The sequence below is a fragment of the Oryx dammah genome, unplaced genomic scaffold (genome assembly GCF_014754425.2).
Source record: "Oryx dammah isolate SB20612 unplaced genomic scaffold, SCBI_Odam_1.1 HiC_scaffold_13, whole genome shotgun sequence".
Lineage (NCBI taxonomy): Eukaryota > Metazoa > Chordata > Mammalia > Artiodactyla > Bovidae > Oryx > Oryx dammah.
Window position 1 is genome coordinate 42,361,186 of NW_024070197.1, and position 27,895 is coordinate 42,389,080.

Genomic DNA, 27,895 nt, shown 5'->3' on the forward strand with positions numbered 1-27,895 from the left:
ACCCACTCCAGTATTCTCGCCTGGAGAACCCCATGGACAGAGAAGCCTGCCGGTTGACAGTTCATACGGTCACATGGAGTCGGACACAACGGAAGCAACTGAGCAGATGCATGCACTATTAGCTCTGCGGCCCTGGGCAATGACTTTGCATCTTCTGTCTCCCTTTTCTCACCTCCTAAAGCATTTAAAACTTTGTCTGGCACTTAGAGAGTTCTCACTAACTGTTCACTGCGAGTATGGCTAAAATTAGGACAACTTCAGGTTTCAAGGACAGTGGAGGTAGAAAGGTAAAAGCCTTCAGGAGTGACAGCTACCCCATATTTAGTGGCCCCCTGGGCTCTAACTCAGAGGGTCACACCTTGGCAGAGAGGGAAGATGCCTTCGAGGTCACTGAATCAAGCCACTTCTTTTGTAGACAGAGCTGCTGAGATCCAATGTCTCTGATGTGCCCAGAGTCTACAAGCCAGCTGGAGACAGGATTCAAATTGGTATCCAAGCCTCTGTCAATTTGATGTGACAGTCCATACTCAGGACAGGGCCTGACACAGGTTGAATTCTATCTAACGTTCCCTCCTTCACCAATTCAGCAACACCCAGCCATACCATGAGGCTTGGGTTTTACATGGGGGCACTCTCGCAAAGGAGAGGCCAGTTTGAGTGAGTCTGGCTTGCACTGCTCTTCACTTTTTTGTTTTGATCTGAAGAGGAGCAGAATTTTTTTCCTGATTTTTGGCCACAGCACGCAGCATGGAAGATCTTAGTTCCTCGACCAGGGATCAAACCTGTGCCCCCTTGCAGTGGAAGCAAAATGTCTTAACCACTGGACTGTCAGGGAAGTCCTTGAAGAGGAGGGGTGATTTTTATTGAGCACAGAGTATGTGACAGGTATTTGCTGTAGGTGTTTTTCCATGGAATCCCTTAAACATGTCTAAGGAAGAGGTTCTCTTATTATCCACTCAGGCAAGTTACAAATGAGAAAACTGAGGTTCAAAGGGGTTAAGCAACTTGTCGAGTTTATCACAACTTGCTTGGAGTTTCAGAAGTAGATCTGAGATTCAACCCTAGGCCATCTACTCAGCATCTATGCTCCCAACCTCTATACCATAGTCATAAACCTTACTCTGGAAAAAATCATTTCCCCCCCACTAACACTGAAAACTCTGGAGACAAGGTAACCCAGATTTTATCCTCTGGCTCATAATCACACTGAAGTTTCTCCCCTCTCTCACACACACTTGAAGACCCACGTGTAGGCTGTACAATCACTCAGCAGAGCAGTGCTCCTCACAAAGGCTGGGCACATAAAGAATCACACAAGAATATTTCTGGTGAACCTGCCACTTTCATCTCTGGGACAAGGACTTCTCCATAATCCAGACTTAACCCCTTGCATTGCATTATTAGACAAGATGATTATTTCCCTGGTCAAGTGTTATTCATTCCTCAGGGAGTACAGTAGCGTCTGGTACCAGCTAGGCACGTGACAGATATTTGCTAAATCAGTGAGTGCATGACTGACTGCTCACTCACAGTAATCATAAATACCATCTATTAAATGCCGGACCGCACAACACCCTGTCACGTGTAATTGCCCCCTCCCTAACACCAATGAGATACGTATAGCTCCTACTGTTTACTCTTAAGAGGTATTTGTGAATACAGCGTGACATGAATTTAAGCCTTCTTTAAAGTGAAGACATTTAAAGTGACACATCTTTGTGTTAAAGTCATTGGGAACTAGGGTGCAAACTATCTAAGAGAAAAATTAATGCTGTGGACCCCAAGGATGGTGAACCTCATAACACTGACATTCCCTGACTGTGTCACAAATCTGACCCACTAGGACCAGAGCTGCAAGTGTGATAACAAGTGATCATCTTAGGATGTACATGAGAAGAGGAAATTTTATCTCTGTTTCAACTGAATGACTATATTTTGCTTCTGCTGTGTGCTGAATAGGTAGGACATGGCAACTGTGCACATTTTTTAAAAGAGTTTTTTTGGAGTGGACCATTTTAAAAGTCTTTATGGAATTTGTTAAATTCCATAAATTTAACAAAGTTATGTTATTTGTTAACATGATTGCTTCTATGTTAAATTTGGGTGGCGGGGGGTGGGGGGGAGGTTGGCCATGAGGCATGTGGGGTTTTAGCTCCCCAACCAGGGGTCAAACCTGCACTCCCTGAATTGGAAGGCAAAGTCTTAAACACTGGACGGCCGGGGAAGTCACTGCACATTATAATTTTAAAGAAATGTTCAGAGTTCTACTCAGGAAAACACTTTTTATTGGTCATTCCACTTGAATTGAAGCTCCATGAGAGAAAAATGCTCATCAGTTTTGCTCAATGCTGTTTCTAACACCTGGAACAGTGCTTGACAAATAGCTGGTGCTTGATAAGTATTTAATGAATAAATCAATGAATGAACCCATGTTTTCTCAAAAAACTGAAGAAGCACTGCCTCTAAGAAACAGCTAGCTACCACTCAGAAAACTGCCAGGTGCAGGACTCATACTGAAGCCTATGGGTTGATTTTACAAATAAGATGCACAGAAGTCAATTGGCTTTTGTCCCCCATAAAACTGTTCAAATCATGACAGTAACAATGGTAATAACATTAACAACACTTGCCTCCTTAAGATAAGTTGCTGTATCTTGGAAGAAAGGTAACTTTATCTCTAGACTCATTTAATCCCTATGCTCTAAATTTATACAATGTTTCATTTCCTACACATTTATGAGGAGGTTTTATGGAGTTATCCGATTTTATGGAGTAATCTGGTTCAGAGACACAAAGGGCATTCTTCTGCTAAGGGCAGCAGAAAGTGGAGACTGCAATTATTAAAGGAGCTGGGGAAGACGCATTAAAAAGAATGACATGGATGACAACTAGTGGGCCAGTTGTGGCCAGTGCCTCCCTGCTCCCCTACCCCAATGCTGCACAAACATTTAGCTCATTGCAGGGGGCAGCCACTGAACTGGAGATGCCACAACTTCTGGTTCCCAACTAACCTGACCAGTCAACTGACATGGTCAGATGACTCATCACATGTGGTCTCACAGGACAACAGCCTCCTCATCCCATGGGCTTCCCTGGATGACTCAGGTGATAAAGAACTCGCCTGCTAATGCAGAAGATGCAGGCTCAATCCCTGGGTCTGGAAGATCCCCTGGAGAAGGAAATGGCAACCCACTCCAGTATTTTTGCCTGGGAAATCGCATGGACAGAGGAGCCTGGTGGGCACAGTCCATGGGGTTGCAAAAAGTCAGACACGACTTCACGACTGAACAACAACATCATCCCATAGCCCAACCTCAAAGCTGGTGAGTCCACTTTTTGTGACCATGACTTCCTAGTATTAAAGACAAATTTGGCCCTGGTACCTAGTTGCCAAGCCTGAGCTCATCACTGTGCTGATATCATCAAAGCCCATCAGAACATCAGCAGGTAACCAGCAAAGATCAGCTGTCCTTTGAAATATGGACTTGAAGCCATACTCAGCCTCAGCTCTGCCCTCCTGGCATGAAACCAACCCCTTACCCAGAGAAATGACCCTGGGGAGGACCTTCCCTCTTGCCCTGTTCTTCCTTTCTTCATTCATTCAATTTCACTTCCAGGAAGGACAGGGACTCAGGAACAGCTGGCTCAGGGAGGAGATCATGTCTTTTTGTACTGGTCCCGGCTCAGCTCCATGCTGTTTACTCCTGGGCTCTTCCTCGAGAGCCCAAGTCAGTCTGTGCCCAGAGCGCCCTTCTTCCCTCACGCTGGATGTGAGGGTCAGAGGTGTTGGGTTGGGAGTTAAATACCAGAGACTCAGCACCTATTAGAGATCTCTCCTTATATTCAGTTTCCATCCTTGGTAGGATTCAGTTCAGTTCAGTCGCTCAGTCGTGTCCGACTCTTTGCAACCCCATGAATCGCAGCATGCCAGGCCTCCCTGTCCATCACCATCTCCCGGAGTTCACTCAGACTCATGTCCATTGAGTCCGTGATGCCATCCAGCCATCTCATCCTTGGTCGTCCCCTTCTCCTCCTGCCCCCAATCCCTCCCAGCATCAGAGTCTTTTCCAATGAGTCAACTCTTTGCATGAGGTGGCCAAAGTACAGGAGCTTCAGCTTTAGCATCATTCCTTCCAAAGAAATCCCAGGGTTGATCTCCTTCAGAATGGACTGGTTGGATCTCCTTGCAGTCCAAGGGACTCTCAAGGTGACTATAAACTCAAAGCAATAGACCAATATCTCAAATGCTCATTCCTCCTCAAAATTATGAAGGAAGGACTTCCTTTGTTACTTCTTTTTAATGCATCTTTCTTTTTAATGCGTCTGCTCCATTTCCCACAGCATAGGGCACAATTACCTGTATATAGTAAGCACTCAGAAAATAATAGCTTATAACTGCAAAACTGGACAGGGGCAACCTGTCAGGCTTGAATAGAATTCGGGCCTGCCAGCAGACAAAAGGAGAGATTAGATAACCATGGGGAAAACTGTACAAGCCTGACAACCAAAGTCAATCCACACAAAATGTTTTACCTGTTGCATCTATATCAGAGTTCTGAAGCTGATTAGCTTAGGAAAGTAAACGCTGTTCATTACAAGATCTGGGTTATAACAACTCGATTTTGGAGCCTGTCCAAACTGGATCCATCCTGGAGGTAAGTGGTGCTGGTTGGGGCTGTGGAAGGTAACAGGATGGTCAATAATAAGACGTCTGGGTGCTTTACTTGTCTAGAAAAAGATGGTAACTTGGCAGTTGTTTGAGAAGCCAAAGCCCAATGTGGGAAAGACATGTACACATAGACATCTAGGGGGACTTCCCTGGTGGTCCAGTGGCTAAGACTTTGCCTTCCAGTGCAGGGGGTGTGAGTTCGATCCCTGGTAGGGGACCTAAGATCCCACATGCCTCTTGGCCAAAAAACCAAAGCATAATACAGAGTGATACTATAACAAATCCTATTAAAGATTTAAAAATGGTGCACATAAAAAAAAAAAAAAAAGACAACTAGGTCTACAATGTTACTTTTAACTGGAAAGAAGTAGTTCTAAAAGTTTTTCTAAGAAACTACCATAAACAAAAAAAAAACCATGATTTCAAGGTTCATCCCCACTGTAGCATGTATCAGTTCTTCATTCTTTTTTATTGCCAAAAAATATTGGCTATAAAAGGAAAAAAAAAAAAAAAAACCTTTTCTCAGCACCATTTTAAAGCTCCTTGGACCCAACTTAAATTGTCTACTAGGAAAATATAGTAAGCCCTGTTTGAGCCTAGAAGCAGGTGGAGCTTAGGTGAACAGACTTTTTGTTGGATTGGGCTACATTCCCATCCAGTGGGCAATGTTCAGAGATTCTGTAATGAAAGAAATCTAGGAGAATGGTAGAAGGGTGATGTAGGGGAGAATCAGAAAGAAAGAAATACACACATGGGCCACATTGAAATAAATAAAGGACTGGGCACACTCATGCCAGCTTCGTTTGGAGCTCTATCCATCCTACAAGCCATATACCCTAATAGGCTCATGACCTCTTTACCACTTAAAGGGTAAGTCCTTAAGTCTGTCATTTAAAATCTCCCAATTTAAAAAAAAAAGTGGTCTTAAATAAGCACATGAAAAGATGCTCAACATCATTAGTCATCAGGGAAATGCAAATCAAAACTACAAGGAGATAACACTAGGATGTCTATAACATAATCCAAAAAAAAGGAAAAGAACAAGAGTTGGCAAGACTGTAGAAAAATTGAAACCTTTATGTACTACTGGTGGGAATGTAAAATGGTGGAGCAGTTGAGGAAAAGAGCTTGGCAGTTCCTCAAGAAGTTAAACATGGAGTTGTTATATGACCCACCCATTCCAGGCTTAGGTTTATACCCAGAGGAGCTGAAAACGTGCCACTCAAAGACTTGTACATGACTGTACACAGCAGCACTATTTCTAAGAGCCAAAAAGTTGGAAACAACCCAGATGTCCATCAACCAATGAACAGATCAACACAACATGGTCTATGCATACAATGCAAGATTTTTTGGCAATAAAAAGGAACGAAGAACTGATACAATGGGGATGGACCTTGAAATCATTATGCTAAATGAAAGAAGTCAAATACAAAAGGTCACATATTGCATGATTCCATTTGTATGAAATGTTCAGAGTCGGCAAATCTATAGAGACAGAAAGTAGATGAGACAGAAAGTGGTCGGGAAACTCGAGAGTGGTTGTTCACAGTTTCAGGGCTTCATCTGGGGGTAACGGAAATGCTCTGAAATTGAATAATGGTGATGGTTGTACAGCCTAGTATATATTCTAAAAAAAAAAATCACTTAACTATATAATTTCAAATGATTCATTTTATGTTACATGAATTATATCTCAATTTAAAAAACCCCCAAATGGCCTGGCTTTCATCTTGTTTTTCATACTTGCACCTTGCTGAGCAAAAATTTAAAGGAGAATGCTTTAACGTTAAAAAGCACACTTCATTCTGGAAATGTACCTCATCTCCCTGAGTTATCCTTCATCCAACCCAGTGAGATTTCTGCTCACTGCAAATCCCTGTGGGTATACACAATCAAGTCAAAACCTAAGATGAAAAATATGGTAACTTTGAGTAATGTTTAGTAGATTTTTATTTCTATTTTAAACATAAGCATGGTCTGGGTGTGGCTTCTATGAGGTAGGCAACAGTGTTCAATTAAGGAGTTTTCATCAGCATGGCAATGTTAGATTTCAGAGACATCTACAATTAAATACTTTCCAGGGAGGGTTAGAGCAAAGGGCCACTCTTGTGGTCACAACAGCTCTACTCATTTCTTTCCCACTGCTTTCCACAGCCTCTTTCTAGGAATTTGCTCAGTTCTCATCCCCAGATAAACTTAAATTGGCTGCTGAACACACACTAAGAATTTATCTCATGCACAGCACCTCACACATTATTTTATATCAAATAGGCAGACATGACTGAGCGACTTCACTTTCACTTTTCACTTTCATGCATTGGAGAAGGAAGTGGCAACCCACTCCAGTGTTCTTGCCTGGAGAATCCCAGGGATGGGGGAGCCTGGTGGGCTGCCGTCTCTGGGGTCGCACAGAGTCGGACACGACTGAAGCGACTTAGCAGCAGCAGCAGCAGCAGCAGCAGGCATACAAAATACACAAAAATGCCCAGGACTTTCCTGGTGGTCCAGGGGTTAAGAATCCACCTTGCAATGCAGGGGATGTGGGTTCGATCCCTGGTGGGGGAATTAAGATGCCACATGCTGCAGAGCAACTAAGCCAGCACACCGCCAACTACTGAGTCCACGCTACAACTAGAGAGCCCACGTACTGCAACAAAGAATCCGGCATGATGCAAGGAAGATCCCTTGTGTCGTAACTAAGACCCAAAGTAGCCAAAGAATAAATTTAAAAAATGTATTTTCTAAAATACTCATTGAATAAAATCATCTTTCTGAAAGTAGAAGCGGAGGACGTGCCTCTGAAGAAGAGCACAGAGGTTTGCCAACACCAATGTCGCTGGTCAGAAACCAGGACAATCAGCGCCCAGAGGAAGCTGGGAGAGAGTTTTAGATAGATTGCTTGCTTAGTCGCTCAGTCACATCTGACTCTTTGTGACCCCATGGGCTGTAGCCCACCAGGCTCCTCTGTCTGCAAGACTTTTCAGGTAAGCATACTGGAGTGGGTTGCCATTTCCTCCTCCGGGGGATCTTCCCGACCCAGGGGATGGAACTTGCATCTCCCGAATTGAAGGTGGATTCTTCACCTGCTGAGCCATACGGGGGAAACCCCTTAGACAGATTATTCTTATCAATTCACAAGTGAAGGAACATATAGCTTGAAACTGACACATTGTTGGCTCTAATCAGCATTGCTATGATGTTTCTTTGAAAAAAGGATAAAGAAAGGAATACACATATCTACTCAATTAAAATTAGGCGCTTTCTTATTTTTACAAGAAAACTGCCAAGTATAGGAGTAAAACAGTGTGCAAGAGTCACATGTATATTTAGCATCAAAAAAAAAAAAAAAGGAATGTACAACGTTCAGTGGCCAGTTGCTGAAATGGATTGTAATTTTTTTGTAAAGCATTTTTGCTAACGCTTGACTTAGTTACATTCTCTCAACTAAGCATGCAAGCAGGAAAAAAATAATTTGCTTCACATTCTGACATGTTCAAGGCAAAGGAAGCCCATTCCTTTCCTTAAGCTGACTACAAATAATTATTCCACAACAAACACGCCCTCAGATTTTTCAGTGATCTAGGCAAGACGTCAGGGATTTGTGTAAAATAAACAAAGGCACTGATTTTTTTCTTTTTTTTCTTATTTAGAAAAACAATTCGGGCCTGGACATGGAACTGTACTTTTTCTTTAGCGCACTTTTCAAATGATAATTTCTTCCACTGTCACCATTAAATCTTAATCCATTCCAGCTCCTTGCATGGGTCATTGAGTCTATATGTACTGCTGTTATTTTAAAATGTTTCCCCTTGGTAGGGAAAGAGGGGGAGAAAAGATGTTGAGGGCCAGATGGGCCTCTTCACAGTTCATTTATCAAACCTAATACGCTGGGCTCCACCCTCCTCTCACTCACTACCGCGGTTAAACTTCCATATAATTTGGTAATCATTTTCATTATCAGAGAGTGACCCCTGAGCAGCCGATCCCGGGACACCCAGCCCTTGCAGCTGCTCTTTTTCTGCCTTTTCCTACAGTAGACCTTAAGAACCTTCGAGTTTATTAGCTGCAGACTGACCTTTGGGCTGCAGAGGTCAAGAAGGGGTCAGATCAGAGGGCTTGGCCAGTTCTTTAAAAGCTATAACAAGCTGTCCATCAGGCGGAGTGGACTGTATAAACAAAGCCAAATCTTCAGAAATTCGGTACCACTTCTGTTAACACTTACCCTGCATTCACACGGCTTCTCCTGATGTACTTGGGATCTTTCAACTCCGGGGAAGTGAATAGACAGCCCTAATAAGCCTATTTGGAGAGGGTTGTTTATGGGATTACCGGGCTTGGGGAAGCAAACCCACAGGACTCAGATATGCCTCGAGAATCCCAGGCTTGTGTGACACTGTGACAAACTCAGTTACTCCGAGTCACGCAGAATTGACACTTTCCTCCAAAAGCCAAATTATAGGGAACATATGCTTTCAGTTTAGGAGACCTCAGTGCATCCCAAACAATGGCTGGGCTCCTGGCCCTCGCAGAGAGAGACAAGTAATTGAAAACCAAGTTACGAGTTGCACGGAAAACAGTCTCCCCAACACCGTTCACATAAACGAACCTACTGACGCCTTTATTGCAATAAGAAGTCCACTAAAGCTAACACCAGCTGCCGAGTCTCAGTGACCTAAATTTCTCCAAGTTGTACTCTTTCTAATGCATTCTCTAAGGTGCAGTATCAGGTAATTAGAGTCGTCTGTATTTAACTTTCGGAGAAAAAAAAATTTTTTTTTCCTATTATCTAAATCTCACAGATCCCCAGAAAGCTGAGGTGAAAAGTAAAATACTGTAACCCATTGCTTGGCCTTTGGCAAGCACTAATTATTATCTGTCAGAGTACATTTTTCCTTGTGTAATTCCGAAATACACAACAGGCCCACCTCTGAAACCCAGGCCACTCTGGGTTAGTGCCAGAGACGGTGTTTTATAACTTTCACCACCGCGCGCCTGATGGCCACTCCAGGCAATGCCCAGTTCCAGACGGCCAGGGGAAGCTTTGATGAGGAAAAGAAAGGTGGATGGTAACCGTCTGTTTATACAGACCGCATGGACGAGTCTTTTAGATAGATCAATGGGATGGGAAACATCAAATGGGGCTGGCAGAGGGCTGGGGGAGGGGGGTTGGCAGGGGGAGGATTACGGTTATTGAATACTCTGAGGACACTTCTGAGCTCTCAAGACACTGCCCTCTTGAAATTTTCTTTCAGGTGTTTGGTTTTAAGGAGGTCTGCAGAGTGTCAGCGGCTAAGCTCTCTCTTGTCTCCTCCCCTGCCACAAAGGAAACTCGACAAGTTTTGTTTCAGATGCTAGACTACATCAACTTCAGCCCTGGCTCCAACTCCTGATTAAATTGTTAGCAGTTAACGGCCAGAAATGCAGCAACCAGACTCCTTTTAAAAACAGGCCACTTTTGGCCACGCCGTCTGATGAGTTGGTGTATTAGGAAATTATTGTTAACAAACCAAATGCATTCAACAGAGGCAGTCCGTTCTCGTTCTCAACGTTTTCTCTAGCTGCGCTATCTGGTGAGGGGTTGTGGGGGATGGGAGAGGGTTCACAGGGGAACTGTTTCCTTTCTTTTCTTTCCTTCTTTCTTTCTCTCTCTCTCCCCTTCCCTCCCACCCATCCTTCCTTCTATCTTCCTCTCTCTTTCTTTCTTCTTTTAATATATTTCTTTTAGATTTTTTTTTTTAAATGTGGGCCATTTTAAAGTCTTTACTGTATCTGTTACATTATGGCTTCTATTTTATGCTTTGACTTTTTAGCCACGAGGCATGTGGGATCTTAACTTCCTGACCAGGGGTCGAACCCATATCCCCTGTACTGGAATGCAAAGCCTTAACCACTAGCCCGCCAGGGAAGTTCCTTCCTTTTGTATTTAATAAGAATCACCAGGGGAATTCCCTGGCAGTGAAGTGCTTAAGACTCCACGTTTTCACTGCTGAGGGCCCAGGTTTGATCCCTGGTCTGGGAACTAGGATCCCACAACCCTCACAGCACAGCAAAAAAAAAAAAAAAAAAAAATCACCAGGGAAAAGATATAATAGGTCAAAGAGAGAGTGCAATCTGTTAGATGTCCCCTCAAGGATATTCCACTATTTCATAAAATATGCATACTTTAGTGAATGTACATGTTTAAATTGTAACAGAAAGAAACATTTTTAATTAATTATTGAAACTTCGGTTGAAAATCATTTCATGACTAGTTGAAACTGTCATTCTCCCTGACCACACTTACAAAAAGGGGTGAGGGGAAAAGTGACCGGGAATTTGTAAAATCATGATTTCAAAACCATGGTTTCAAACCATGATTTCATGGTTTATTGTTTCTAAATTCAGAAACAATACGCATATGTGAAAAAGCAGCTTTCTGATACCACATCATAATAGATAGTTCCTACTCTTCACTGTCTCCTTTTTTGGAAAATGCTCATCTTCAGCCTTGTTCAAGCAAATCTATTTTTATGATAATTGTTACTAGTAAAGCCATTAATTATTATAAATTCTGTTGCATGAACTCATTTGGAGAATATTATGGCTATCAATAAATGTTCTTCACTCCCAGGCACATAGAATTTTTAAGCATCGAGTAAGACTCGGACGCAGAATCCAGCATAATTTTTCTGATTCCTCTCCTCTTGCTCAGAGACTGATGGTAATTCAACAATACGCATTATACATCTAAAGGATAATTTTAACATTTGAAGGAAGTGGTTCAAGGCTTCTACCAGCAAAGCATTTTTCAAAGAAAAGCAGGATAACATGGTACTTAGCATGCAAGAATCCATTCTGTAAAAACTGATGATCTATAGACACTTTACCAGCCACAGCTGTCTAACCACAGCTAAATCCACGTGCACAGAAATGAGGCTGAAGCCAAAGTCATTTCTATTTGGTCAGTTCTGAAAATGGGGTTGCTGCATAGACTAAGTGCAAGCAAGCTGCCTCCCGCGTGATGTAAGAACACTGAATTTCCTAGACACCTGCCCCAGCTAAACAGCAGTGTTGACTTTTAGACGGTTGATTAAAAGGGTTCTTCAGCATCAGGTACTTAGATTACGTTATGCTCAAGATGTAAACATTTATGCTAAACACTACACTCAAGGATAAATCATATATGCGTACAGATGACATCACGGATCACTGCAATTAATGCAGGTACCATGTGCAGGAAAGAAAACTTTGGCTGAAAGCATCTGTAACTTGCTTCTTTTTTTTTCATGGCCCCTCCACTGAGAGGGATGAGGCCAGCCATCAGGAAGGGCTTCCCCAAAGAAAGCCCTCATTTTCCAGGGACAACAAATCCCATTTCGTAATAGAACAAACCTGGCATGCCATTCTCTCCTCAGGTTCTGGCGAGTGGTGATCGAGGCGAGGATGGAAGTCAACATCTCATTCTTTTGTTCCATGGGGACCCCCTCTCTTCTAACTTCACGAAGCACAGCGCTTGTCTAGAAGAAACGATCCCCAAAAGAGAAAGTGAAAGTGAAAAATTAATAATGAAAAAAAGCCCATAAGCAAATAAGGACAGTAAATCAATGGCTTTTTTTATTACAGTTCCCCTGCTAACAAATCAATACCGTAAATGATGGTCAAAAATGGCCAGCATATATTTTGTACTTAATCAATGTACATGGCACATAAGGTAAACTCTAAAGCTCCATTGCCTTAAGTAACACATCAAGATGCTGGGCATTCTCACTCTAATTTTCTCAGTGCACCAATGATTTTTTTTCCCTGGCAACTGCCGACCACGAGCTACTATTAGAAATTATTTTCACGTACACTTCACTGTGTGTTGTTTGTTTTGGCCTCTTAAAAAAGAGCAGTCTCTGACTTTCCCTATCTGTTTCCTGCCACCCAGCTGAGGCTTACTGCACTGCCTTTCTTATTTGAATCATTAATTTCTATTTCCAGCCATGCCAGGAATTTTTTTTTTTTTTTGGTTCACTCCATTTTCCTTGCTTGCTGCAAATCAAGAGCTTACAAAGAAAGGAACACCAAGAGCACAAGAATCAAAGAAGAGTATATCTCTATGAATATCTTTCCAGGTTTGAAAATCCACCACATACTTCAAATAGTAGATACAGGGATTCGTATGCACAGTAGACACATGATTGGGGGAAGAATCTGCTATTCCATGGTTATGGCTATGGTCTTTAAAAAAAAAAAATTAGGCTCACAGGTGAGTACAAAAACACTCAAAATTCAGATGCTGCTTTTTTAAGTAGTTGAAAAGCAAGCGCGTCACACCTGGCTCACTCTAATAACTAACGTTACATCAAAACTCAAATTTGAAATTGTCATTTCAACTTTACAACTCACCTCTGTAGGCGCTTTTTATATGCATTTTAAACATGCAAATGTCTGTGGCAGTAGGAAAACAATTAAGGAAACAATGGAAAGTATTCTACTGGTATTTGAAATCTGAGTGAGCAAAACACCTTTCAAGGTCTAATCACAGAACTTTTCTTCAAATGCATTTACCTTCATATATTAACAACTGGGGCAGAAATCTTTAGGATTTATAAATGCTGTTCTTCATAGGAAGGCTGGTGGGGGCGGGAGGGCTTCTTTGGAGATGTTATAACCAAAGCAATTGCTAAAGGGAATAAAACTGCCACTTTCTCTGTTCTCATCACTCGGTGTATTTCTTACTTTGGAGTAGGAAATGGCAACCCACTCCAGTATTCTTGCCTGAGAAATCCCATGGACACAGAGGAGACTGGCAGGCTACCATCCATGGGATTGCAAGAGTCAGCCACGACTTAGCGACTAAACAGCAATTCCTTATTCAACTGATGTCCACACATTCACTGACATGAAGAGCACACTCAACATCTGATTCTCATGGATCTTGAAATACTTGAAATCTTCCTTACTCCTCTATAACATTTTACACTATGCTTAATATCTCCAAGACAACCGTGAGAAGAGGGGTGACAAACACTTGCAGTTTTTGTTGCCATACCCAGTCCCCTTTCCTGTGACAGCATCTAGATCTCCTTGTGGGGGAAGTCTTTTATTGCATGTAATCTTAGAGGGACTGTCACCCAAAGCGTTCTGCTCTTCCCCATCAAGGATGTGGGCCAGGCTGGCCTAATTCTCTTTTCCAGGACTTTAGACACTTGAGAATGACAAACGAAGGTGTGTGTGTGGGGGGGGTGTTGTGGAATGTAGTAGCAATTTATTTATTTTTCCACAGTTCCTACCACCCATGGTCCTCAAAGTATTCCCGGCTTCCTGATATCTGAGTCTCTTTTTTTCATATACATAATTAAATGTATTTCTTCTTAATTGAAGGATAATTGCTTTACAATATTTTATTGGTTTCTACTAAATATCAGCAAGAATCAGCCATAGGTATACATGTGTCCCCTCCCTCCAGAACCTCCCTCCCACCACCCTCCCCATCCCACCTCTCTGGGTTGTTACAGAAGTCTGGTTTGAGTTCCCTGAGTCATTCAGCCAATTCCCATTGGCGAGTTTATATATAGTGGTGTATATGTTTCCGTGCTACTCTCTCCATTCATCCCACCCTGCCCACCCCGTGTCCATAAGTTTGTTCTCTCAAACTCTAGAGTTTCCTTGGACAACTTTAGCTATCCAACATCCTTTCAATAAAGTCCCACTTTGTTCAAATTCACCAGAACTGGTTTCTGTTGCTTACAATCAAACATCCTAACTGATACAAACAGGTAAGACAGGAGAGACTTCGCTGGCGGCTCCAGTGGTTGAGAATGTGCACTTCCAGTGCACTGGGCATGGGTTCAATCCCTGGTCAGGAAACTAAGATCCTGCATGCACCAGAAAAAATAAATAAAAGCACAGACCTTGCAGATCAGACAGGAAACGGTATGTCCACTGGAGAGCATCCATAATAATCTGTCAAGCATTAGTCAGGAAAAGGACCCTGTCTCCGCCTCCTGGACCCAGAATGACAGCTACTCTACTGGTGATATAACCAAATGCATACTCTATGAGCTTCTAGGGCTTCCCTAGATGGTAAAGAATCCACCCACAATGCAGGAGACCTGGGTTTGATCCCTGGGTTGGGAAGATCTTCTGGAGGAGGGCATGGCAACCCACTCCAGTGTTCTTGCCTGGAGAATTCCCATGGACAGAGGGGCCTGGTGGGCTACACTCCACGGGGTCGCAGAGTTGGACAAGACTGAGCGACTAAGCACACACGAGCTCCTAGGACAACAATACTTGTGGCCCCCCAGCACCAGGAGGAATGCTGGGTTTCTCTGCTGCTAAGTATTTCTTTGGAAGGAATGATTCTAAAGCTGAAACTCCAGTACTTTGGCCACCTCATGAGAAGAGCTGACTCATTGGAAAAGACTCTGATGCTGGGAGGGATTGAGGGCAGGAGGAGAAGGGGACGACTGAGGATGAGATGGCTGGATGGCATCACGGACTCGATGGACGTGAGTCTGAGTGAACTCCGGGAGATGGTGATGGACAGGGAGGCCTGGCGTGCTGCGATTCATGGGGTCGCAAAGAGTTGGACATGACTGAGCAACTGAACTGAACTGAACTGAAGTCACTTCAGTCACGTCCAACTCTGTGCGACCCCACAGACGGCAGCCCACCAGGCTCCCCTGTCCCTGGGATTCTCCAGGCAAGAACACTGGAGTGGGGTGCCATTGCCTTCTCCATGGGTTTCTCTAGGTGATTCTAAAGCATGACACCCAGGCTCCCAGTGTCTAAAGCAGGGGTTGTAAATTCACATACTGACTAGGACCAGAAAGGTAACATGAATAAGTTAAGCAAGGTTCCTGAAGACAGCATATGCTCTGTCTAAAAAGACAGTCACTACTCAGCCTTAGCCACAGGCAACTCTGCCATTCAGTAAAGCTGTTTTGGTGGGGCCAGATTCATGAATTTTTAAAATAAACAAGAACTCTGTTCTTTTTTTAACATGAAAACTCCTAATTTTAAAATGCCAGAAACTAATTTTTTTTTAGTTTTAATTTTATACAAATTTGTTTTTAAAATTTTTATTGAAATATAGTTGACTTACAATGTTGTGTTAGTTTCAGGTGTACAACAAAGTGAATCAGTTTCATATATATATATATATATATATTTTTTTTTTAACATTCTCTTCTACTATAGGTTATTACAAGATATTGAGTATAGTTCCCAGTGTTATACAATAGGTCCTTGTTGGTTACCTATGTTATATATAGTAGTGTGTAAATTTTAATCCCAAATTCCTCATATATCTATCCTCATCCCCTTTCTCCTTTGGTAACCATAAGTTTGTTTTCTATGTCTGTGAGCCTGTTTCTATTTCTTAAATAAGTTCATTTGAGTCATATTTTAGATTCTACATGTAAGTGATATCCCATGATATTTGCCTTCATCTGACTTACTTGGTATGGTAATCTCTAGATCCATCCATGCTGCTGCAAATGGCACCATTTCATTCTTTGGCTGAGTAATATTCCATTGTGTATATATCACATCTTCTTTATCTGTTCATCAGTTGATGGACACTTAGGTTGCTTCTATGTCTTAGGCTGTTATAAACAGTGCAACTATGAACACTGGGGTGCATGTATCTTTTTGAATTAAGTTTTCCCCCAGATATATGCCCAGGAGTGGGACCACAGGATCATATGGTAGTGTTCTTCTCGGTTTTGTTTTTTCTTTTTAAGGAATCTATGTACTATTCTCCATGGGCTTTCTTGGTGGATCAGCAGTAAAGAATCTGCCTGCCAGTGCAGGAGGTGGGGGTTTGATCCCTAGGTCAGGAAGATTCCCTGGAGAAGGAAATGGCAACCCACTCCAGTGTTCTTGCCTGGAAAATCCCATGGACAGAGAAGCCTGGTGGGCTACAGTCCATGGTGTCACAAAGAGCCAGGTATGACTGAGCGACTAAACAACAACCTGCAGTTCTCCATAGAGCTGCACCAATTTACAGTCCCACCAACAAGGCAGGAGGATTCCTTTTTCTCCGCAACCTTTCCAGGATTTATTATTTGTAGACTTCTTGATATTGGCCATTCTGACTGGTAGGAGGTAATACCCCATTGCAGTTTTATTTGCATTTAATACAATTTTTAAAGGTTATTTTCCATTTACATTTATTACAAAATATTGGCTATATATTCCCTGCATTATACAGTACATCCTTGAGCTTATCTTATACCCAGGGGTTTGTACCTCCCACCCCTCATCCCTATATTGCTCCTCTCTGGCCCCCCAATTTTTTTAAACACCATGTGGACCAAACAAGAAACAATGGCTAAACGGAACTCAGGCAGCTGCCAATTTGTGGCCTATAGTGTAAAAAATGTCTCATTTCAGAGAGGTTTTGGCATCAATGGGGACTCTAACAACAGCAGTGCTCCTTGTCTGTGATAGCCCCCCTCAAACACTGAAAGCCAGAAGGGACCTCAGGAGGTCATGCGGTTTATCACCATGCCTGCTGATACATATTATTTTACCAAAAAGTGCTTCACATGGAAAATAAAACACACATCTAGATGGCCCCAAAGACGTGATGAAAATAAAATTATTTCTCTATGTGACTTTTCAAAAAAGTCGTTTCTCTCTTTCTTGGCCTTTCATATCGTTTACGTTTTATCCAGAAGCCCTAGTTTACCATGGATCCTGAAGAGGAAGGGTTGAAGAAAGCTGAGTTCGTGGGGGCAGAGGATCCTGTCTATTCAGTTTCGACTGTATCCCCACTGCTCCCCTAGTGACTTTTAATAAATGCTCGTCAAACTGGTAATAAAAGTAGGAACTGGAAAAACAAGCATTGCAAAAACAAAGAGCAATGGAACACTGTCTTCTTTCAAGAAATTACTATTATAGAGTCTGCCTGCAATGTGAGAGACCCAGATTCAATCCCTGGGTGGGGAAGATCCCCTGGAGAAGCAACCCACTCCAGTATCCTTGCCTGGAGGATCCCATGGACAAAGGAGCCTGACGAGCTATATAGTCCCTGGGATCGCAAAGAGTCAGACACGACTGAGCAACTAACACACACACACACACATTATTATTATTACTATTTCATGAGTTGATAAAACTCATAAAAGCTGAGAGATAATCATGTGCTCCACCAAGGAACTCTTGTCAGTTCACAAAAGGACACACTTCCTAGTCTATTTAAATAACTAGTTCTCCTAGTTCTGAGTTTCCCAAACTTTAGTCATTCTAGTTCAGTCTCATAATTCTTTTTTTAAAATTGATTAATTTATTTTAATTTGAGGATAATTACTTTATAATACTGCGGTGGTTTTTGCCATACATCGACGGGAATCAGCCCTGGGTGCACACGTGTCCCTGCATCCTGACCTCAGAAAGTCATGCAGTTTATGGCCATGTCTTCAGGTACATATTATAATAGAATACCCATTATTTGTGTATAAAGTATTAATGTCTGTGTTCAGTCACTTCAGTTGTGTCTGACTCTGTGTGACCCTATGGACTGCAACCCGCCAGGCTTCTCTGTCCATGGGAATTTCCAGGCAAGAATACTAGATTGGGTTGCCATTTCCTCCTCCGGGAGATCTTGTATTAATACCTAATATTTTTCTTTCAATTGACTTATATTTTAAAATATAAAATGAATTCTCTTCAAAAGAAAAATGGAAGACCAGTACTACTTGTCATGAATGAGAAGATAACCAGAAAAATAATATATTAAAAACAAAGTTAAATGTTCTTCTCATTCTCAGTTCAGTTCAGTCCTCAGTCGTGTCCAAATGTAAACCCGTGGGCTGCAGCACGCCAGGCTTCCCTGTCCATCACCAACTCCCAGAGCCTGCTCAAACTCATGTCCATCAAATTGGTGATGCCATTCAACCATCTCATCCTCTGTTGTCCCCTTCTCCTCTCGCCTTCAATCTTTCCCAACATCAGGGTCTTTTTCCAATGAGTCAGTTCTTTGCATCAGGTGACCAAAGTACTGGAGCTTCAGTTTCAGCATCAGTCCTTCCAATGAACATTCAGGACTGATTTCCTTTAGGATTGACTGGTTTGATCTCCTTGTAATCTCATCTTCTAGATGGATATTATTGTTGCTTGCTGAAGGCTCTGAGGCTGAAGCTGGCTTCTTCTTTGTAAAAGAGGACATAAACGTGTATGGGAGAATGTTAGAGACATATGAGTCTAAATGAAGACCTCCTGGACACAGTCACAGAAATTGAAAAGGAGTCAAAGATGTAATCACCTTCTCTGAGTGATTCTCACTACGTGCAGAGTCCTGGAATACCACCTAGTATCATCCCAGGTCTGCACCCCATGCTCTAGATGAATTGCCGTGCTGCGCCAAGCCATTTTGCTCATAGTGTCCAACTTTTTGCGACCTATGGACTAACCCGCCAGCCTCCTCTGTCCATGGGATTATCCAGGCAAGAATACTAGACTGGGTTGCCTGCCCTACTGCAATGGTTTTCCATACTTCACAGATAAACCTCTTTTCTCCCTAAAGGTATTCTTCTATGAAACTCCATATATAAAACAAACTAGAGCCGTTTTGTTTGAAGCTTTGAAGGTATGGAGGACTGGAGGTTCTCCCCTTGTCGTGGGTTTTCTCTTCAAAAGTCTAAGGAACTGTGAGACACAATTTGCCAACCTCAAGCCAATAGTGTTTAAAATAGCATTTAAGTGTTCAAAAGTTTATACATCCATTTGCTGGTAGGAATGCAAAAGAGTGTCATTCTAGTAGAGAGTTTGGCAGTTTTTCATAAAGTTACACACACACTTAATATTATCACCAGCAATCCCATTTCTAGGGCTTTACCTAAAGAAATAAATGCTTACATTCCCACAGAAACACATATATAGATGTTGATAGCAGCTTTATTCATAATTGCCCCAAACTGTAAATAACCTAAATGTCCTTCAAAGGGCAAGTGGATAAACACAGTGTGATACAATGGAATACTCCTTAGCAAATAAAAGTGATGTGTAATTGATACATGCAACCCACTCCAATGAATCTCAAAATCATTATGCTGACTGAGAGAGGTGATGCTCCAGAGATTAAAAAAACACAGCATGATTCCACTTACTTGACATTTGGGAAAAGCAAATGATAGGGACAGAGATCAAATCAGTGAGGGAATTTTAAGAATGATAAACTAGTCTGCATCCTGATGGTAGCTATAGGACTTTAGACATATGGTAAAACTCACAGAACTGTATATCCAAAAAAGTCAATTTTATCATATGTAACTTTTATAAAATTTAATTATAAAAGTTCACTTTTATCACATTTTTAGGACAAGAAAGAATGTAGATAACATGTTTACATATAAATATATTTAAAAGAGAAGCAGTTAGTAAAAAAAAAAATACTGAAAAACGTATCTGGGTTACAAAACAAATTCTGTTACAAAAAATTTTTTTAAGATATTGGAAAAAGCTGGCTGAACTTAGATTGAGCATTCAGACCCTAAACTAGAGTATTTCATAAAATTTAGAGTGAAAAGAAGTTCTTTCACAAAAGGAAATCTCAGAGTGTCAAAGGACATTCTTTTAATAAAAATTGTGACATTTTTATGCTTATAATAGTGTCGGCTCCCCAAGGGTTTCCTTCCCGTTTAGGCCACTACAGAGTGCTGAGCAGAGTTCCCTGTGTTATACAGTGAACTACGTACAGTGTGCTATACGGTGGGTTCTCATTAGTTATCTATTTTATAGCACTGAATATTCTGAATATTCATTGGAAGGACTGATGTTGAAGCTGAAGCTCCAATACTTTGGCTACCCGATGCAGAGAACTGACTCACTGGAAGAGATCCTGTCGCTGGGAAAGATTGAGGGCAGGAGGAGAAGGGGATGACAGACGATGAGATGGCTGATGGCATCACCGACTCAATGGACATGTGCTTGAGCAAACTCAGGGAGATGATGGACAGGGAAGCCTGGCGTGCTGCAGTCCATGGGGTCACGAAGAGTTGGACATGACTTCGTGACTGAAGAACAACAAAAGTGTATATATGGGCTTCCCAGGTGGCTCCAGTGGTAAAGAAGCTGCCTGCCAATGCAGGAGACTTGAGAGGGGCGGGTTTGATCCTTGGGTTGGGAAGATTCCCTGGAGGTGGGCATGGAAACCCACTCCAGTATCTGTCAATCTCAGTCTCCCAATTCATCCTGTCCCCTCTTTCCCTTTAATATCCATGTTAAAAATCCCAGCTGCCACTTCCTCCATATGGCCTTTCCTACACTGCAGGATGGAGAGGACCACAGAGCCTCCCTACGGCTTCTTGTGAGGCCTAGTTACCCAGTCTTGTGCCATTATGATTATGAGGTTTGGTTTCATCTTAAATGCCCTCATCCACCTTGTGTTAGGCTCTGCTGTTTTAGCAAGAGGATTCCCCCAAAGTGTCTACAACTTGAAAAATTTCCAAAGGAGAACAGGCAACCATTGAATGGCCACAGCCATCAGAAGCCTCTCCCAGAAGCCAGCGGCACCCTCCTTTGCATATCCCTCACAGGAGAAAAATCTTGATCCTTGGAGGGTGGGCTTTGTTTTTAGAATCAGTTCTGATTTCACTGTACATGGCATTATTAGTAGACGCCTCTCTCTCTCTAAGGCCATACCCAATATGTGCCCTATTCTTCTTAGTCTTCTAGGGGGCTCCTCACTGTGGGACCCTCACCTGTGCTCAGCCCAGGGTTCTGTCCTTGGTTCTCCTGTTCTCTCTGTTGCCTGCATTCTCTGTGGGCAACGTTCCCCTCCAATGGCTTTACAGGTCCCTGCACCAACAACTTCACATGGACTTCTACCTACAAGCAGACCTCTCTGCTGAACTCTGGTCCCATAGAGTCAACCACTAGGTGGTTGATTCTCCTTTGACATACATCTCAAAATGACACTTCAGCCTCAACTCGTCCACTTGTGAACTGCAATTTCTGTTCTCCATCAATCTGCTCCTTCTCCCTTTCAGTTCAGTTCAGTCGCTCAGTTGTGTCCAACTCTTTGCGACCCCATGGACTGCAGCACACCAGGCTTCCCTGTCCATTACCAACTCCTGGAGCTTGCTCAAACTCATGTCCATCGAGTAAGTGATGCCATCAACCATCTCATCCTCTGTCATCCCCTTCTCCCTTTACTTGCCTAGAATGATGAATGATACCACTACCAATGCAGTCACCTAAACTAGACACCTAGGAATCATCCTAGTCTCCTCTCTTTCTGTTCTCTGCCCTCCCTACACCTAAACATCAACACCTGTCATTCCTCTTTGTTCAACAGGACTCAGACTTACTTCTTCCCCACAGCCATTAGACTTGATACAGGACATCTCTCATCTGGGCCATGAAATGGTGTCCAAACTAGCATCTCTGGGTCAGTCTCACCCCTTTTATGAATTTACCTCCTACAAGAGGAGTAAGTCAGAGTCAAAGGAGATAAGAAACTTCTGCCTCCAAAACTCCACCTAAGCCAGAGCAGCTTACAGACTTCAGGTTCATACAGACTTCAGTTACTGTATTTGAGAGATACAAAACAATAATTTTTAAAGCCCAGATTCCTTAACCAGAAAAAAAAAAAGAAAAACCCTCTCATTTTTATATAGGCAGTGCTGACGTCTCAAATCTTAGCTCTCTCTTCTATTCCACATTAAACTAATTGCAGTTCCCTGAAAATACATGCCTATTCTAGATTATATATTTACTTGTACCTAGTTATATAACTTACCAGTAACTACCAATTCTTCAAGAAACATCTCAGATAATACCTCCTCTGTGAAGTCCTCTAGGAACCACATCCTTCCACCAAACTAAGTAGAGTGGGTCACTTCTGCTTATGGACCACCCTTGAGCATTTCATAAATCAGTTCATTCCACTGTGATTAATTCTGTACTAGAGCTTTCCTCTTCCAGAGTGTGAGCTCTGTGAGAACAGATAGGGTCCATGCCCATTTCTTTTCAATATCCTCTAAGATGCCAAGTTTGGCGCCAGTTGTGAAAGTGGACTCCTGATAGAGGCTTGTGGAACAGATGAAGTCAAATGACATATCTGAGCATGTCTGCTGAAGAAGATGGACAGTCTAGTCACAGAGTATTATTCAAGACCAAGAACAATGTGTGAAACAAGCTTTGGTCTGATTCAAACTATTTCTAAAGACAAATCTAAGAAAAAAAGTTATAAAACCTATTTTTAAACAAAAGTATCATGAAAAATGAAGCATTTGCAATCCCTAGGTGACTGCTTAGGGCAATGTTCATTTGGATGGATGTATCTAAAAATAGTCTTACCACAAAGCTATGATAGCATCTAATCTATGCATAGCCTCCTGATAAGCCAAAAGAAGAAGTCTTACTTTGTCCATTGCAGCAGAGAAAACTATTTTGAACTCTGGCAACCCACAGCATTCTAATGACCTCCAAGAATTCTACAGTGTTTTTAGCTTCTCCTGGCTCAAAACTTTATGCATAAAAGATTAAGTAAAATGTCCAGAACTAGAGAAAGAGAGAGGTTGAGAGAGAAAGAGAGAGAGAGACTGACTGAGAGCAAGAAAAGAAAAACCCAAACTCTAAAGCTCTAAAAGGACTTAAATTTTAGGCATAGGTTTCACAACTTTCTTGGCAAAAAAGTCTCCCAATCCTGAATTCATTTAATTAACCCTGAGCAATTCACCTAACTCTTGCTGGTTATATTTTTACAACTTTCAATGTGTCCTAATTCTAGGGCATCTTTAGGAAAGCACATTATGAACATAACTTGCAATATGCAGAATTTATACTATATAAGGTTTTCAGACAGGAATCATTCTTAGATTTAAAAGGAGAATAACAGTATTTACTCATTTACTAATAATGGAAAGAAAGTCCTTCCTTCTTTTGGTTCCTTTCTGATCTGGAGTAACAGCTTCCGACAGGCCTTCAACTCCAAAACCTAGGCTTAATCCATCCTTCTTACAAATCAGAGAACTGTGTCTAAGAAAATGCATGGAAACAGGAGGCATTCAACAAATATGGCTTGTGATCGCTCTTCTTAGTTCATTAAAAAAAAACTGCACTGTTTTTCCAATTTCAAAAGCCATATAAACGCTAGGATGCCAGAAGTTGCACACATTTCCCACCTTCTCAGCATCTCTCAACCCTTACTACCACCAAAAAAGTCCTACTGTTGTGGTGGGAAAAAATGCCATTTTTATATACATAGCTTTTTATATACATAGCTGCCTCATGTTAGGGCTGTAGTTCCCTGCTGCACACACAAATTACAAAGATATGCCCTGACTGATAATGAGGGCTAAAGGTTCAACTTGCGAAGAAACTTGGTTTAAGATGTTATCAGCTGGGAAAGCTATTTCATCACATCAACATTGCCATGGGCTGTCAAAAACCCAACCAGGGCTCCCTTCTTCAAAAGTCCAGGAACACTTTTTTTTTTCCTTTCTTTCTTTCTCCCCCCAACCCAGCCTGTTTTTTTTTTTTTTTTTTTTTTTTTTTAAAGAAGAAAAAGAAAAAAGGCACAGAACCCACTGAGATAGCCTTGGTCCCATCAAAGAGAGGTCGATCTCGGGTCTGCCTTCATTGACTGATTGTCAGTTTCAGATGGCTCTTTTGTGAGGCCTCTGCAGCTTGATGCTGAGTGATGCCTCCGCCTTGTCTAAACTGGACTGGGCACCGCCGAAGATTTCTAGCGTGCTTGGATCCACAGCCCAGCAGAACAAATAAACATTCCCCCTCGGCCTTTCTGCCTACTTTATCTCCCTCTCCGGGAGCAAGAGGTTTTGAGGGTGCTAATGTTTACACAATGTTCAGACTTTCTTCCCCCTGTTTCCTGAATTTGAGAAGACACATCCTGCATGACCTGGGCTAAGAGATAACACCAAGTCACCACTGGGTGCCCCCGTCTACCGGATGACTTAAGGCTGCGTCTTCTCTGACCCCCCCATCCCTTTCCTCCCCCGCCCCTCACAGTCTTACCAAGGAGGGCAGGAGGTAAGCTAGGCAGTTCTGGGAGGCAGGCGCAAAGGCATAAGTCTCCAAGGGGCAGCCAACAAAGCGGCCTTTTATTTCCACCTAAAGAGACACTTGGTTCAGTTCATCTCAAAGACCTGCTTTAAGGTGCATGAACATCTCAGCAGAGTTTACCAAGTGAATCTTCAAAAAAATGTACCCAGAATACATATTCTGGCGCTTATCCATTGTGTGCTATTGAGAGGCGGGAGCTAACTGAGAGTAATCAGGAATGTCTGTGAGAAAAGAATTCAGGGCAAACCTTTCTTTGATCCATCTTCTCATCTGTCAAGGGGTCTATGTAACAGCATCTAGACTTCTTGGGACGATTACATGAGATTATCCAGCACAAGTATTCTGCCCAATGCCTGGCACACACAAAATGCTCAATAGATATTAGAAATTGTCATGACTGATATCAGCAGCATTCTGTGTTTAAAACAAAAACTAGGGGGAGAAAGATAAAAGAAGATAATGAATACTGATTTTCTTTTAATCCTAAAATACTCCAGCCATAAACGGGAATAACTACTTATTTTTTTCCCCAAGGCACTTTCATAGTTACTTCCCACTTTTCCCCTCTGAACAGTATAGAAATCACCATGTTTAATATGGTTCACTAAAAGCTACAGAGCGACAGCAGCCTGGTGCTGGCTGAACTCCCAGGACAAGTCATGTGGGTGAGCGCTGGGATGGCCAGTCTGCTGGAGGAAAACGGCAGCCTGCTCCAGGTGTTAAACCTGGGATGCCAGGGCAGTGAGCAGAAGCTAAACCTTAGAACCAAGCTGGCAACCATGGTGTTTCAGAGGATGGTGAAAAATGATCCTTGTGATTGTCAAGGAAGGAAGGAAGATGGGAAGGAGGGGGGAAGGGAAGGGAGAAGGAAAGGAGGGAGGGAGGGAAAAAAAAAAGGAACGAAAGGAAAGCGAAGGGAAAAGTGGGGAAGAAATAAAGAGAGGCGGGAAAGTAAGCAAGAAAGAGGAGGACAGAAAGAAAAGGAATAAAAGGTGGAGAGGGAAAAAAGTGTTGTTTATAGAAGCCAGCTGCTTGGGCCGTGGCGCCAGCGACCCCTCATCCTGCTACTTTACGCCTGCAACCCCACTGCCCCCACTGGCACCGGCACAACTAAACGTTGACTTCAATGCTTCAGAGAGCACTCGACTGATTTTGTACATGATTAATTGCCAAAGACGTGGCTGGCCATATGGAACAGAGAAAGCATCAAGTCATTCATACTTCTGTATGCAATCGCTTGGCCCTTGTTGTTTTAATGTACAGGAAAGAGCTAGTATAGCACAGCCCTGGTGTCTTGCCCCTGACAGCCCATTAAGAAATCTCAAAGCACCTAGTCGAAGTTAGGCTGTTGGCTTTTCAATAGCAGCCTAATAAAACAGAAGCCAAGCTTTCCAACCCGTCTTAAATCTTTCACATACAGTACATTAACTACCGGGGCTAAAACAACGGGCTTCTTATGATAGGAAATGGGATTTGATTTCTAGTTTCTGCATACTTACTGAAAGCCTTTTTTTGACCTTTATGGAGTTTACAAAAATCATTGTTCTTTACCCTCTGTTCTTTACCCTCCAAAGAACCTAATAGATTCGTTTGTTTCAGCAGAGTCAACACTTAGTCACTATTTCGTGCAGTCTATATAATAAAGCTGATTCATGGGGAAGTGAGAGAAACAGCATAATTATTCTTGCCAAGAGAGCCCAGGAATCATTCTAGCTTCTGAAACATTCACTTTCTTTCAAAACAAGGAAGAAAAAAAAAAAAAACCTATACACTAGGGGGTAAAGTCTCACACACACACCCTTATTACTCTCGCCTCTCTTTCCCATCACTCTGTGAAATGAACCCATTCGATGTGGGAAAGAATATCCATTTATTTTCCAGCTGTTCTCCTGTTGGCCCAGGGTGACACTCTACTCCAGGCCAAAGAGGGTACCACCTCAGGTGTCATTCTAGTCCCCAGCTTACAGCCTCTTAGCTTTCTCCATTACTAAAAGCTTTGCAGACTGTTACTTTCTGTCTAAGGGGACCAGGTATACATTTCCAAAATACTTTCCTTTCAAGGATTTTCAAATGACAGCACTAAAAACTAATAGCATCAGTAGTTTCCTTTGTCAGTTCTGACATGTGTTGGCGGAGATGACTTTGTTGGTGCTTTTCATTAGAAAATATTTATATCATGTTTCATGTCTCAGGACTTGGAGGTGTTGAAATTATCCTCACACCAGAAGACACCATATATGGGAAATTCCACTTGACGGCCTATTCATTAGCAGGGCTATAATTGCCTCTACTGCTGAAATGAGCTAACGGTCCATGGAGGGCTCTAAGTCAATGGGAAATTCCCGGTCTCCCCGCTGCCTCGCCTTCCCTGCAAGACGCTGGTGACCTCCTGGACAAGCAACTCAACTAATCAACAATATCATGACACAAGAGCATCTGAGCAAGGCCATTGGGAGAAAGAAGCAGCAAAAGCCTTGAAAGTGACTCAGTGATGTGACAATGAAGGCTCAACACAGTTTCTACAAAGAAAAGAGTGTGGGCACTTGCCTGGTGGTCCAGTGGTTAACACTCTGTGCTCCCAATGCAGGGAGCCCAGGTTCAGTTGCTGCTCAGGGAACTAGATCCCACAGGCCATGCAGCCAAAATAGGGAAAAAAAAAATCTAGAAATAGCCAAAGTAAAAAAAAAGGAAAGAAAACTATCAGATCAATAAAAATAGTATGAAAAAAGACAAGAGAGTATTTCCATTGACCATTATCTTACAGTGACTGATTTATTATAGTATGCTCTATAAGGTGTGAGGATAATGGGATTCCCATTTCACAGATGGGAAAACTGAGATTGGGAAGGTGAAATGCCCACAGTAAATACACATCAGTGGCAGAAGGGCTAGAGTGCTAATTCTTTACATTTCTAGCTGACTGTTCACTGCAATGGAAGCTCTACTAGATAATAAATGCATCAAGATACTATGTGTAATGCTTTATATTATATGTATCTACCTAGTAAAGAGAAATACACTGAAAGGTGCCTTTCTAAAGTCTTATGCAAGGAAACAAAACTACCATGGCTGCAAAATCTTCAATAAAGGAAACAGCAAGGTTTGGGGACATCCCTGGTGGTCCAGAGGTTAAGAACTCACTTTGCAATGCAGGGGACATGGGTTTGATCCCTGGTTGGGGAACAAAGATCCCGTGTGACTTGGAGCAACTACTGAGCCCAC

At 42.3% G+C, this 27,895-nt stretch overlaps 1 protein-coding gene across 2 annotated transcripts in view; it reads right to left on the minus strand.

Moving 5' to 3' along the window:
* Nucleotides 1–27,895, minus strand: part of FTO (FTO alpha-ketoglutarate dependent dioxygenase) — a 426,125-nt gene that overhangs the window by 180,064 nt on the left and 218,166 nt on the right. For both annotated transcript variants that reach the window (XM_040254042.1, XM_040254043.1), the window contains exon 8: nucleotides 12,044–12,168. In XM_040254042.1, the coding sequence (XP_040109976.1) occupies nucleotides 12,044–12,168 (125 nt within the window). The remainder of the gene's footprint in view (nucleotides 1–12,043; nucleotides 12,169–27,895) is intronic.